This window comes from Armigeres subalbatus, chromosome 2 (assembly GCF_024139115.2).
Source record: "Armigeres subalbatus isolate Guangzhou_Male chromosome 2, GZ_Asu_2, whole genome shotgun sequence".
Lineage (NCBI taxonomy): Eukaryota > Metazoa > Arthropoda > Insecta > Diptera > Culicidae > Armigeres > Armigeres subalbatus.
Genome location: NC_085140.1, coordinates 66,158,691 through 66,174,557, shown reverse-complemented (window position 1 = coordinate 66,174,557; position 15,867 = coordinate 66,158,691). Strand labels below are relative to the sequence as shown.

At 39.5% G+C, this 15,867-nt stretch overlaps 1 protein-coding gene across 1 annotated transcript in view; it reads left to right on the top strand.

Moving 5' to 3' along the window:
* Positions 1–3,265: 3,265 nt before the first annotated feature.
* LOC134208784 (DNA polymerase theta) overlaps positions 3,266–15,867 on the top strand; it is a 51,984-nt gene continuing 39,382 nt past the window's right edge. Inside the window, exons 1-3 of the mRNA XM_062684729.1 lie at positions 3,266–4,006; positions 4,124–5,038; positions 5,274–6,335. Of these exons, the coding sequence (XP_062540713.1) occupies positions 3,440–4,006; positions 4,124–5,038; positions 5,274–6,335 (2,544 nt within the window). The 5' untranslated portion in view covers positions 3,266–3,439. The remainder of the gene's footprint in view (positions 4,007–4,123; positions 5,039–5,273; positions 6,336–15,867) is intronic.

Below are 15,867 nucleotides of genomic sequence, written 5' to 3'. Positions count from 1 at the left end.
GGAAAGCTGTGAAAAGGTTTTTGCAAAACATACAGCGATTTGATTAGAGAAGAAGTTTTATATTACATTCTCACAACTTGCTGATAACATTTCGATTTTTGACATTTGTTTGGTTTTTTGAGATGTTTTGTTTTTCATTCTCACAACATAAAACATGTCTACAGGAAGATTTTATGAACAAAGTCATAACATCTTCATTTTTTGATATTTGTTTCGTCAGAATATATTGCCTGATTTTCTCAAAATTGCACGCGGCGAACCCTTCATGAAAGGTACCGCCGCGCTTTCTGCACCCCGTTTACTTGATTCTTATGGGTGAATAGCATTGCGGTGTATCGTTTGGTGCGGCCGTACCTTTCGACAGTCATTCGCCGCGTGAAGCTTTGTGCAAGTACCCATTTGGGAACACTACAAACGCCGCGCAGTGTATCATATCCAGAAAATCTGACAATATAACCCAATGATAGCAGTCTAGCTAAAATCTGGGTGGTGCGGATAGAATCGATTTGGTTGTCAAACTGAAGCCAAAATTATCTATTGTGCCGGAGCCAAACATTGAAGATTGTGGTATGTTCGTTTCTGATCTAATATTGAGAAGTATTGTTATTATTTTGAGAAAAAATAAAAATAAACTTTGTTTGAGTTTTGTATTCTTTGTAACAAATATTCTCACATCATATTTCGAGTGGAAAATTAGTGGGAATGCAACTAAAAAGCACTCGATCCGAAATATCACGAGATTCAGCAGCTGATTGGAGCATGAATGTATGTAAACAATCGTAAAGTCATGTAGACTCTAGCGCATTTGAGCGCCCTCATGCAGCGTGGAAAGAGAAATTCGAAGAGCGAGAAATGTTTGACAGCCAAGTAACTGCAAAATAATTTTGTTTATGGGAGTGATTTCAAAATATCCCTCAGCTCGCTTGAGCGCAGAAAAGCGGCTCTATCCGCAGCACCCAGGCAAAATATGCATTTTTAACGTAATTTCAACATCAATGTAATGAACGTTTTTCATCGACCCTGTTGTTTATCGAGAAATCGCCATTATGTTTTCCTTTTGCAGATTCGAGAATTTGTTTACATATTGTCGGCGTAGCACCAACTTAGAATTCGGAAGTCGGGACTTCCGAACCGAACTTTCTTCCGAAGATTTATCTGTCAAACTAATTAATGCGTTGTTTAGCGCATCTTTAGTCGAATCCAGCGCACTACTTCCGAAGTTGGGAAAGTTTTCTGTATCTGGAGAAAAATCCCACTTCGGTATAAAAAGCGTTCTAACTTTATTCCGGATAGACAATATCAATTTCATAATTCTGCTTTGGCATAGTTCTATTTTTCTTCAATCGATGGCGCATGAATTTAGGAGAAGTAAAATGAAAAGTTAGCCAATGAAACATAAGCCGCATAAAATGTTCGACCGAGACTTCGAAACAAATTTGACTTATTTATTCAATTTGTATATGTTTATTAATATTATTAAAATGGTGTTCATCATTTCATGCATGCTTTTTTTAAATTCGTTTTTTTGTATAAAATTTATTTCTTTGAACATGTTGGTCAGCATTTTTGTTTTGGTATTCAATTTCACAGAACCATGTTGAAAGTCGTTTATTGAAAACATCATTAGTACTTAAGTTTAGTCTTGTGAATGTGCAATCAAAAACAAGGTTGCGATTAAAAGATGTTGAAAATATCGATAATTTGTGCGCTGTTTGGGTCGTGTGAAAGTAATCAAAGCAGTTTTTCATACCAAAACGTAACAAACTAGGGTAAGACACCCAGAAATCGCCTTCCCCCCAGTTTTCGCCCACCTATTTTAAAACCTTCATTTCTCGAAAACTAGTTGTTGGAAACAGTTAAAGTTCAGGGTTTTTCATGATTGATTGATGCTTGTATGGAAAAACCTTAACTGTAACTGTTTTCAACTACTAGTTTACGAGAAATGAAGATTTTAAAATGGGTGGGCGAAAACTGGGGGGAGGGCGATTTCTGGGTGTCTTACCCTATATGTTCGAAAGATGTATTTTTTACACTCATACAACAAACCGTGTTACTTGGGAAGGTATTCTCCCAAATTTTATGCTGCCGACTAACACCAATTGCAAGAGAGTTCGTAGGGCAGTACCAGGCGGGATTTATGAGTGAACGCTACACCACAGATTAGGTGTTCGCTGTACGTCAGGTATTGTTTCAGGAGCACCTTCAAAACGCGCAGAGGGTTACGGCAAGGTGGTGGTCTTTCGTGTCTGCTACTCATCATCGCTTTGGAGGGAGTAATACGAAGGGCAGGGATTGACACGACTGGTACGATTTTCACGAAGTCCGTCCAGTTATTTGGTTTCGCAGACGACATTGATATTATGGCACGTAACTTTGAAAGGATGCAGGAAGCCTACATCAGGCTGAAAAGCGAAGCTATACGGATTGGACTAGTAATCAACACGTTGAAGACGAAGTATATGATAGCAAGAGGCTTGAGAGAGGACAACGTAAGCCACCCACCACGAGTTTGTATCGAGGTGGTTGAAGAATACGTGTATGTACTTAGGCTCACTGGTGACCTCCGAAAACGATACCAGTAGAGAAATTCGGAGACGTATCATGGCAGGAAATTGTACGCCGCCGTACCAAACTGACTATCTTCAAAACGCTTATTAGACCGGTAGTTCTCTACCGACACGAGACCTGGACGATGCTCGTGGAGGACCAACGATCATTGGGAGATTTCGGAAAAAAGGGCTGCGTACTATCTATGGTTATGTGCAGATGGCGTACGGTATGTTTAGGAGGCGAATGAACCACGAGTTGCATCAGCTGTTGGGAGAACCATCCATCGTTCACACCGCAAAAATCGGAAGATGCAGTGGGCCGGGCACGTAGCCAGAATGTTGAACAGTAATCCGGTGGAAATGATTCTCGACAACGATACGACCGGAACAAGAAGGCGAGGTGCACAGCGGGCAAGGTGGGTCGATCAGGTGGAGGACGATTTACGGAACCTCCGCAGACTGCGTGGTTGGCGAGGTGCAGCCATGGACCAAGCTGAATGGAGAATACTATTGTGTACTGCATAGTCCACTCCGGCTTTAGTTTGGTAATAAATAAATAAATAAACCGAAGGATTGACTGATACAATAAAACGAGACCAAGAAAGGCGCGTTCGTGTTGGTGAGATTTTTTTCGGCGAGTCTCCTTACTCTGAAAAACGTCTCAGTTGAAAACTATACGAGACTGAAAAATTCTGAAGGGCAAAACAGTTTGCAAAAAAACAACACGCAACCGCCGAGCTGCCGATCGAGACCCGAGCAGCGCGGCGCAAATTTTTAAAGAGCAAACAGTAAAAAAGTAACGGTTCATATTCGGTTATTTTTATTTTATTCTGTTTCGATGAATCAGTTACAGTTTCATTGTTTAGAAAGGATCGTTTAATTTTACTATCATGTCAGAATTTTCACAATCCTTATTTCTCGGGGAGAACACTCTGGATAGAATAGAGAAGCAAGCAATCCAGAGCAAAAAACCAGACATCCATTCTACTCCACCGACTTCCGGGGGTACCAATCGGCGGGTGACCCGGTCTAGCCAGGCTGTGAAACGCCAAAGTAGCGACGAGCAGCCGCTGGAAGTGATAGAAGAATCGCCAACCAATAATGTGACCAGGTTCGGCGGTGGGAACGTTTCCCGGCAGAAAAGTGTCCGCGAGCGGTTGAAAACCATCGGAACGCAGTCACGGTCGTCGCGATCGCGCAAAGCATTTCGCCGGAATAAGTCCGATTCGATCGTGTCGAAAGGGCTAGACGCAACGGAGGTAGGCGTGTCGTGTCCGCAGAAAGCTAAAGCTCGCAGTGAAAGTCGTGAGCAGTTGGATTTAATCGATTCGGAACTGCTGAAAAGCGACGTTCATTTCGATGGGTTGTCCGGAGTGGAAGCGTTGGCAGCGGGCGCGCAGAAAACGGAGATCAACATTTCGAAACTGTTGGATTCGGAGATAAGTTTTGAAATGCCTGTAAGTTTTTATTAAGAATGCTTTGAAGAAACAGTCCTCTGTTATTCTGTTTGTTTTCCCTTTTATCAAATTAATAAAAGTTGGTATAGGTATTTAATAAGTTTTGTAATTTTCAAGGCCCTGTCCAATCATCAGAATGAAAAGGAAAAACCAACGGATGCCAAAGTTGCGCGAAATAGCGATGAATTCGAGAATATGTTTGGGAGCACCGATTTTTCAATGGATTTGCTTCCGCGCAGCCAAAGTTTAGTGAGTTCCCGTCGCGCTTCGAAGAATTACGACAACATGTTCGAGCAAAGCGCCTTTACATTAGAGGTACCAGAAGAACCTAGAGCGGCAGAGCCGCATGTGACTGGCTACTTTCAAGAACCTGTCGAGGATAAAGAGTTGAGAGAATTTTCTGAGCTTCAAGAGTCGCTTCGTGTTGACCCAGACGATCCGGAACTAGCAAATTTATCTGAAGTTATAGAAATCCCTCTGTCTATCGAAAATGTGACTTTCACTCGAATACCTTCGGTAGAAAGTTTAGGGGTGGAACAACAAGAAATGGACAAATTCCTATCAGAAGCAATCGAGAAATCCAAAACTTCGATTGTCGAAGTTTTGGAAAACGCCAGGCAAGCGAATCTGAGCAGGACACTTTCTATGACGCAGAACCACACATTCCCTTCCCAAATTCCGTCAAAGCCAAATGTTGTGAACATGCGATCTGAACCATCCTCTGACGGGTCAATGTCTCTCAACAGTTCGAAAAACCTGCGCCTGGTGTCCAACTGGGGTCTGCCTGCCGCCATTACAAAAGCTTACGAGCGCAAAGGCATAACCGAGCTGTTCCAGTGGCAAGCGGATTGCCTCGCCAACGCAAAGGTGATCCTCGAGTGCGCTCATCTAATCTACAGCGCTCCTACTTCCGGAGGGAAAACGCTGGTCAGTGAATTCCTGGTGGCTAAGACCGTAGTCGAGCGGAAACGAAAAGCGATTGTGATATTGCCATTTGTGGCCGTTGCCCGGGAGAAGATGTTTTATCTGCAGGTGCGTATTTAACTGTTCGCTTCATAAGGTTTCAATTAAGGTGAATAATTTAGTTACTATCTTTTGAGTAAAATAGAGTAAACATCATTAAAAAATAAATCTGCTATTAAGAAATTGATTTCAAGTACTAGAAGCAATAATATTTTTAGGCAACATTATTTCGACAATTACGTTAGCAACATATAATACCCCTTTCATGATAAAATTTAATCTCATTTTCATTTACTTTCGGCAGGAAATCCTCGCACCGGCGGGCATTCGCGTCGAAGGCTTCTTTGGTGGCCACAACCCGCCGGGTGGTTTCGACAGCGTTGACGTTGCCGTGTGTACAATCGAGAAAGCCAACTCCATCGTCAACCGCCTGCTGGAGCAACGCAAACTGAGCGTCGTCGGGCTTTTGGTGGTGGACGAAATCCATCTGATTTCGGATCCTTCCCGCGGTTATATTTTGGAGCTGTTGCTGACGAAGGTTCGCTTCGCCGGTGAACGACTTGACGAGCGGATTCAAATTGTGGGCATGTCGGCCACGTTGCCCAACATGGAACTGCTGGTGGAGTGGTTGCAGGCGGAACAGTTTCGGACCGATTATCGGCCGATCGAGCTGAAGGAGATGGTCAAGCTGGGGACGTGTGTGTTTGATAATCAGAAAAAGCTGTTGAGAAAACTGGACCCGGATCCATTCCAAGGGATTATGAGGGATCAAGATAACGTGGCTCAGCTATGTTTGGAGACTATTCTGGAGGGTTGCTCGGTTATTGTGTTCTGTCCATCCAAGGATCGGTGTGAGCAGTTGGCACTTCATTTGGCAGAGTTTATTTATCGAACCATGAAAAGTGAGGGGGACCTTGGCGAACAGTTACGAAAAGAAATCAGTCCAGAAAAATTGGCGGAAGCGTTAGGTCTTTTGAAAAACTGTCCAACGGGATTGGATGCAGTGTTGGGGAAAACGGCTCGCTATGGGTGTGTATATCATCATGCGGGACTGACAGCCGACGAAAGGGATATTATTGAAAGTTGCTTTAAGGGTGGAACTCTGCGAATCATAGTGGCAACCAGCACGTTAAGTAGTGGAGTGAATTTACCGGCTAGGCGGGTTATCATCCGAACACCCATGTTCGGTAGGACGGTGATGAATTCGTTAACATATCGTCAGATGATAGGTCGAGCTGGCCGAAAGGGCCGTGATGTGTTGGGAGAATCAATTTTGATGTGCGACGGTCAAAATTCGAAAGCTGCTTGGGAACTGGTCAAAACGGATCTGAAACCGATTTCTTCCTGTCTGGACGGAGACGGCTATGTAAGTACTTCCATATTTAATTTACTTTTATTTCATATCAGAGTTATGAATAGTCATAATTATCACAAACAATAGTCCGGATCACACACACACAAACAGAAAAAAAACAGTCACTTCTAAACTTAGATGGGCACCGCTTCCTGGTTAGTCCGCGCAACGAGCTCCTCGATGGTGTCACTGTTGAGATACATTATAAAAGCTACCATAAAAATTATGCCGAATACCAGCAGCAACTTCCAGTTGAACACCAGCTGGCAGTAGATGCAGCAATTGTAACAGCACGCGGCCCATCGAGCTCGGCCGCGCAACCTGTCCAAAACGGTTGCACTTCGGCCGACTTCGTCAATATCGTAGTAGTCCCGGTCCGGTCGGGCAAATCGTATACCGATCATGTCTTGGGTTGTGGTGTATGGCTTTGAGGCACTTTAAAATCTTGAAATTGAACCGATTTGGCTGCTCCGATATGTTTGACGCGAATCTGTTGTTGACGACTTATCGAATAATGCATCTGCTTGAACAATGGGCGATGAATTGAATAGTTTGTGGTCAGGAGACGAATAATAGTGTCGTCTGTCGATGGGAGATCAATTTTAGTACAAACATCCCGATTAGAAAGAAGGAACAAAATAGTATTTAATTTTGTTTTTATTTTTTTACGCTTATTTGGGAATTTGAATTAATGTTGATCTCGTGTTTCTATATTCTTATTATTACTACAAATTAAATAAATTGATAACAATAGTGATAAAAAAATTTAGAAAAACCTTATTCCAATCTATCTGCTGATTATTTTATTAACAGATTGGGCAATTCCTTGTTTAACTACCGAAATGAGTTTAATGTCGTATTTTGCCTTTCTCGTATATTGCCGTTATATGCATAATTGTCCCAATTGTCCCTTTGATGGAAAATCTCAAACTCTAGTCAATTTGTCAAATAAGGTTGTCGTTCGATGATAATGGAGACAGAAAAACGTTTACATTAGTAAAAGTAATCAAAAATATGCTTTTGCGCTCATTACATTCTAAACACATTGGTAGGGTTAGGCGGGGCAAGGTGGGACACGGGGTAAGATGGGTCAGTGCCGTTTTTAAGCATCGTATACATTTTAATGTGAAGATTATGACTTTGTAGCATAGCATAGCATAGCATATCTGACCGCACACTATCCTGGGTTGGCTGTCGATAGGGACGTTAGATGCGCCAGAAAAACAGCCTGGGGCTTGGCATGTTTTTCATTCAACGATCCCTTTGTTCAACACCTGGCCAGGTCCTTACGATCAGTGGGGATTTGGGTGGGAAGTGTTGATTAGATACCTACTTAAGAAGATGCGGAGAACTCGCGCGACCTTCATAGGTATCTGGAGTTGGAATTTGAATGGGTTATTAAGGGTGCTTTTCTTGGCGAAAAAGCTTGAATATTATATTTTTATTGGTATTGATATTGTAAAATGTGATGTTTTGTTCTTGAATGTAATATGAATGAATAGATTTTGGCAAAACAATTCCATTGATTTTGCATTCTGCAGCATATTTCTGAAATAATAAATTGTAGTAATATTAGAGTGTGATTTAGTGTGATGCGTCTTCAGAATCTACGTCAGCACCCAATGTTTCTGAAAGTGAAGATTATTGTCATTTGGTTAAGTAAATCGTTTATGACAAGATGATTGTTTATAAATGTTTATGCGAGATTATTTAAAATATATGGAGCTCCATGGTAATTTGAGAAAATGTATGGGAATATTAAGAATAAGTGTATAAAAAACGTTAAAATTTATGAAAATCAAAGGAGAGCAAATTGATCCTTGGTGTGAAACAAACTTCACCAGCAACACTTGTTTCAGCTGAAAAGGAAATACAAATATTTAGATCGGGATTATTTGAAAAATAGTTTACAGTGTCCCTGACCGAAGGACCTCAGCGTCACTAGATCACCGTGTGTCAAAAATTATAAAAATACAAATGGTAAAATTATTAAAATAAATATGTTTCTTCTATTGTATTGAAAATGTTACATTTCCTTTGTATCTTGTCAGCTCCTCCCGTTTTTCTAAAGTTTGATCATCGAACGTATTAAAATTTTGTCAGATAATAACGTCTTAGGCAAATGATGCCCTCTCGATCTTCCCGTATTTTTTTTAGTAAATTTTTAATAAATATTTTAATGAAAATGTGGAAAAATAGATATTAGAAAATATGACAATATGAAGGGATTAAAATATGTATATATGAAAATATGAGAATATAAAAATATTAAAAAATAAATATGAACATTTGAAAATATAAATAATAATGAATATGATAGTAAATAAAAATATCAAAATATAACAATATGGATATATGAAAATATAAGTCATGAATATATGGAGATATGTTATATAACTGAAATATGAAATATAAGAAGTAAACATTGAAACAAGCAAAATAAAGAGAATATAACACGTGAAAGCATAAGAATATGAAAGTGTGAAATATGAAAATAACTTCACACTTTCGCACTATTATATTCACATGCTATAAAAATGAAAATATGAGAAAACGAAAGTATGAAAATATAAATGTATATGAAAAAAATTATATATGAAAATCAGGATTGGGAAAAATCAAATTTTCAAAAAATCGAGGATGATCGAACTCACCCGCGATCTTGCTTTTAAATTATCAAGTGATAAAAACTCACCAGCGATTAAGAATCGTTTGAAAATCATATCTTGATTTCAAGCATTTACCGTTACATTTTGAACTCTTTTTCCTTACTACCATGAAACCATAACGCCAAATAGAAGATATAACGGGACTGTAGACAATTAGCTGATATTAGTAAAGATTAATGTTTGAAAGAAAATTCTGTGTTTATTATCGTTTGAGTACAAAATTTGAGAAGTTGTCGCCGGCGCCTACTGTTTTCACGTGAAAAGTTTTCACATGAAAATTGCAATCATTATCGTCTGACAATGATTCAGCACAACACTGATGAAAATAAAAATATATGAAAATAAAGATATATGAAAATATAAATAAATGAAAACATAAACATATAAAAATATGAACGCACGAAGAAACGAAAATATGAAAACAAGATAAAATGGAAATATAAAAATTTGAACTTAGGAAACTATGAACAAATGATAAAATGAGAACGTGGTAGTATGAATACATATTTGAAAAATATATAAATAGAAATATGAAAATATAATTTGAAAAATGTATTGGAGGTAACCACTTTCCCTTCGATGGGACTCGAACCCATGACCCTACAGTACGCTAGACTGGTGCTATAACCAACTAAGCTACGAAGGACCTCCGTCGGCCTTCGCAACCTAGCGGCTACTGAACGAGCTCGAGATTCCCAAATTGGACGCATAGTCAAATCACTCGCAATCCATTTATCAAGCCAATACTTTTACATGTGTATTGTACACGTCCACATTAGAGGAGCGTGAGTATTTAGAATGTCTGGCGGCTATACACTATGACTCGACTTGAAGAAAATGATCGCAGCTTACACTATTTATACTATGCGTAGGTATAATAATTTATCTAGGTACTTATCTAGGTACATTTACTGTTGTGCTTACTTCTACTCGCTTGTTGCGCTTAATGCTTGGGTATAAACTTGAAGAGCCAGGAGCTACCTTGATCCTTGATCTTTATTCAACAACCGCGTTTGTACCTGAGCTTGGAGATCTACCGACAGGTACTGTGGTGACTAGTGTCTTACTTGACAGGACGCGCATACTGACTCGATACTATGTTAGTGGATATAATGAACCTATATATGACACACGACTGGCCACCAGTGACCAGTGGTGCGACAGCGATTGCTAATTACATAAATCAGTGGATCACGCGTTTAGTCTTATATACACTCTCGTGCTGATAACACGCGGCTACCACAAGTGGCGACGAGGAAAAAAAATTATTGGATGTTGATCAGTGATCATGCCAGTATACATGTAACAAAACGGATAGAAAAGAAGAATATGGTGTTTGAAAGAAAGCAAAGAATTTGATCATGCGGATGCGAGTGCTCAATAATTGAAAATTGCTTGTTTGCTTTCTTTGAATCTCTTGGTAAATTTGATAGTGTCGCGCGTCACATTCTGTACATGTCCTGACAAGTTTAGTGGGCTCACGGCGTCGAGTGATTTATATTTTATTCGTCTTTGTGTTTTGTTATATCAAATGATTTTACAGTGCGCTGTAGCATGTGAGTATAGCAAGTGATTTTCGGGTGGTTTTGGCGTATGCGAGGTATGTGTTATTTTAACAACATTTAATGCTGATGCCTTGATGAAAAGTGTAGTATATTATAATAAAGGAATTTTGTAAGTATAGTTTCATCACTCGGTATGGACTGACGATGTGATTATTGTGCAGTACTATGCGTTTTTCATCAATTTGCTAAACACATAATAATAATTATATCATCATATTTGATCCAAATGTCTTCCATAAACATTATAAGTTTTTGGATTTATTTATGTTTAAGAATACTTAGCCTTTGCATCGTGTATCCATTTATTTGGGCAAAGTTCCTCTCACTCAGAGTAACTGTATACGTTCTGTAGAGATACCTATTTGTTTCAGTCGTTTTCTTATTTGCTCCAAAGCATTTTAAGCATTACGAGGAAATCAGTTTCTCATGCGTCAGCTCTCGACATACCTTCATATGTCGCGACAAATTTTTGATTCATTTCAGATAAAAGCTAAATTAATGAAATACGCGCTTGGAAATGCTTTGTTTTTTAGCTTCTAAATTGGTATTATATATTACCAAAAGTACTCGTAAAGAACAATTGTTCTGTTGGAAGATATGTGACGACTCTGTAAGCATTGGGAAAATGTGTTTCAACCCTTATACAATTCTAATGATATAAATTTGCTTTGCCAAAGTTAAGATTTGATTGTTGAAAACTAATCAGTACAAAAAGAATCTTTAAACCTGAATATTTGTGGCTTAAAAAAACTAATGGACAGAAAAAAAAAACCTTTTCTGTTTAAGCACCAATAAGTGAGACTTCAAAATAGAACCATGTCTCAAGATGGACTAAGCTTATGCTTTGCCCGCTTTAAAGCATTTCAGGGTTGAAATATTCTCAGTTTCTTTGATTGTTTCGTTAATAGGCGTTAATAACTCATAAAGACAGACATGCCTTGATACTGACTTGAATAGACATGACTTCGATAGAATCCGATAGAATCGAAAGAAATGTGATGAGGATTTTTTTTTCAACTGAATCAACTCAAACAAACTTAAAAAAAATGGTTGTATTGTTGGTAGAGACCTTTTATGTTATCTCATTAGTTGTTGAATCAGAGTTGTTGGTGCAAATATTCTAAAAAACCCGATGTGATTAAATTCACTGAGAGTGCGAAAGGTCACTGTGATTAAATTCAACGAGAGCACATCGAATGTGCTGAGATTAAATTCACCGAGAGTGTGAAAAAAAGCACTGTGATTAAATTCACTAAGAGTGCGAAAGGGCACTGTGATTAAATTCACTGAGAGCACAACGAATGTGCTGTGATTAAATTCACCGAGAGTGAAAAAAAAGCACTGTGATTAAATTCACTGAGAGCACATCAAATGTGCTGTGATTAAATTCACTGAGAGTGCAATTAAAAAAAAAAGCAATGTGATTAAATTCACTGAGAGTGTGAAAAAAGGCACTGTGATTAAATTCACTGAGAGCACATTGAATGTGCTGTGATTAAATTCACTAAGAGTGCGAAAAGGCACTGTGATTAAATTCACTGAGAGCACAACCAATGTGCTGTGATTAAATTCACTGAGAGTGCAAAAAAGGCACTGTGATTAAATTCACTGAATACGCGAAAATCCACCGCTTAAGGATTGATCAGAAAGGAAATCAATATTCTTGAGAGGAGTGCGGAGAGCTGTGATTAGTCAGGCCTATCCCAACATCGAGACGACATAAATCAAAAAGGTCCACAGCAGTTTCGTTTTGATTTACCCTCAATAAATTGAGATTACTTGGAAGAATGATTTCAATTAATTAGAGCCGAAACTCTTTGACAGCGACGAGTGTATTTGCAGAGGACTGTTGAATAGTCATCTAGACTGTCCAGAGCTTTAGAGGCTGGCCAACTTTCGTGTCCCAGCTCGTTGCGACCGGCAACACCAGCAGCTTTTCCAGTATGCCCGACACTTTACTAAAAAAGCTCAGTAGTTTGACATGAAAAGTGTTCATTGAAAAATTGTTTATGTACACTTCTATAAGGATGTTTTGGACAGAAATAATCTACGAGGCGTTCGAAATAACTCTGGTCTTCACTGGTTCCAATCTCCCGATTCCACGGGTACACCGATGACAATCAACCGTCAATTAAAGCTTGTTTACTTAGCTGATAGTTTGTTTACTTAGCTGAGTGGTATTTTGCTTCAGACATAAAAGTGTGAGATGCGGCCGTCAGAACCTGTCTGGGATGTGTGACATTGAGCTCTGAACTACTGAAACTACCGAGAAAAGCTCCATGAATCCGTAAGCAGAAATCTGGCATGAAGCCCCGCGCCATTGGAGGTTTGCAAACGTTGGAGGTGCGACTTAAACAGTGTCTATCTTGGCGCTAAATCGAAATACGAAATGCTCTATCGCGGAAGCTATAACTAACCATGGAATCCCATCACGGTGGATTCGAACCAACAACCTACTGCTGCCTGAACCCTACAAATCGTTCGAAAATCCAACAGAGACCGATCGTAAATGACCATGGCCTGACCATGGCCCGAGTGCATCGTGATTATGTTCACTCTAAGTGAGGAGCGTCCGCCAAGAAGCTAACATTATATTATAAGAAACTGTGATTGCTAGGATATTATGAGTATGCAAAAAGAAAGAGGTATGGCTGTGTCTTGAACAATTTTCTATACAAACCTGAAAAAGCCAGATTAGCATTAGCATTGAATTATTCGCGCAAACTCGTAGGTGGGACAAGCCCAGACTATTGTAGGGGAATAGCATCACTTCAATCCGTTACCACTGATATTGATTTGGGACTAATCACTACCTCTTAGATGAAAGCAAGGCACTCTCAAACAGTCAAGATCTGTCCTGGCCACGTCCTTGCGAATGCTACGGAAGGGGAAGGATACTTAGTTGGACACCTACTTAAGAAGGCTGCAGAGATCTTTACGACCTCTCATATGTGCCACGGAAGGTTTTGGCATTATTAGTGTGAAAGGTATTGGTATGTTGGTAGAACTTGAAACACAGAACGAATTAAGAGAGAAATACAAAGTAGGAAAGGGACAAGCCTGGGATCGAAAACACGACCTCCTGCTTATTAGGCTGAAGCAGTTGCTACTAGACTACCGAGCTCGTCTTATACAAAGCTAAGAAAACAGAAAACAGGTGCAATGTAAGCTATCATTTGATTCGTATTGCAAGAGGGAAAATCTTGACAACCAAACAATCTTTTCACAAGTTGAATCGTAGCAACAAGAACCTTAATTCATTTTTGTTTAAGATTGGTACTGTCATCTAGAGTTGTGGATCATTGGGCCTTATTTTATGGGTCACATTTTTAGTGAATATTCTTTCCTTATGCGATAGGTTTATCACCCCTATTCTTGTTTACGGACGAATGAAACTTTCGAACGAATGCGATTCGTTCGAACCGTTTCCCTATTTGCTTTTGCTGGCGTAAACGAGAATGCGCATCAACTTTCGTTCGAATGCGCGTTCGTACGAAAACAAGAATATGGGTGTATATCTAAGTGGGATAATTTTGGTTCAATAACATTTACATATAAACCTTGCTATCGAGAATCGCATTTTAAATATTAACAACATTGTTTTGTTTATACATATCGTGTGGTACTATATACTTCAGTAGAAGTTTTCAAAAAGAAAAACATGGTCAATTTGGTGTCCAGTTTTTTACGTTTTCCTTATCAATTCTTCACATCTGATTTAATTAAAATATTGATTTAATTTTTCGCTAAGCAACATTTTGTACATTATCTATGTCATCGTATGTATATCAGGAGATTCCGGTGAATTTTGGTGAATATTATTGGAGAGATTGAATGTTAAGCAACGTTGAAACTGTATCGATCTATTACACAAGTGTTGACAAATGATATAATCAAAGGAAGTCTATAAATAAATCTATAAAAAAAGTCCATAAAAAAAATTCTTATGATTATATATATATTTTTTTTTTAATCTTTCGTTTATTTGGAAGGCTCATTTGCCGTGAAGCGTTACGGAGCCGAAATCAAGTTTAACAATACATTTCTTGATTCTTATACATAGTGTTAGTTTTGGGGAACCGAAAGACTCGCGGTTTAGTCGAGGTTAGGGAATACAATAATACAGTAGGAAAGGAAAGGATTTTAGGGTGCTTAAGTAATTACGATGCTGATGTTCACAAAGTTGATATTCCTCGCATTTTTACATCTGTAACGGGACAAACAAACTTTTTTTGGGAGACAACGACGAGAGGAAGACATACGGAAGGGATTTACAACAGACATGGAAATGTACAACAAGAGGAAGACATTCGATATGGGGTACGACAGACAAGGGAATGGGCAGGCAATGATTACAGTTTTACATCAGCAACTTTCAAAAATTGGTGGACCAGGGACATGTACTCGAGATCAAGGCCCGACAACACTTCCCTAATAGGCTTTGGTTGTTTTCCTCGGACCCGGAGATGTTCAGTTAGCGCAGATCTGGGGCCACGATGCTCCTCGCACGCCCACACGACATGATCGATGTCCTGATAATCCTCGCCGCAAAGATACGCTGAGTGCTTAACCGGTTTCATTGACCGAACAGCCTCCAAGGAACTTAGACTGTCGGTGAAGATGAAAAAGTGGTCAGGAGGTAGGGATGCGATTTGCTCGAGTGAATAGTGTATAGCTGCTAGCTCAGCAGTATACACGGAACAAGGCTCTTTGAGCTTAAAGTAGGCGCTATGAAAAACGTTGAAAACACCGAAACCAGTGGAGTCATCAATTTTTGACCCGTCTGTAAAAAAGCTTCTCTCCTCACTGGCGTGCCCGTATTTGCTTGCAAATAATGGAGGTATGACCTCCGCACACAGAAAGTCTGGTATTCCATGAACCTCCTGCTTCATGGACAGGTCAAAAGTAACAGAGGAACTGTAAGAGTCTAAGAAGTTAGCACGATTGGTATCTACCGAAGAAGGGCTTACCTCCAGCGTTATGTACCAGTGGTAAATACTCATGAATCGAGATTGAGGGTTTTGTTCGAGCAGCTTCTCGAAGTTATCAATGACCAATGGATTGAAAACCTCACAGCGGATGAGGAACCGGAGCGATAATTCCGCGAAACGATCTGTTAGTGGCAGTACTCCCGCAAGTACTTCCAAGCTCATTGTATGTGTCGAATTCATACATCCTAACGCGATACGAAGACAGCGGTACTGAATCCGTTGAAGCTTAAGCATGTGTGTTTTAGCCGCGGACTGGAAGCAGAAACTACCGTATTCGAGGACCGACAAAATGGTTGTTCTATACAACGTCATAAGATCT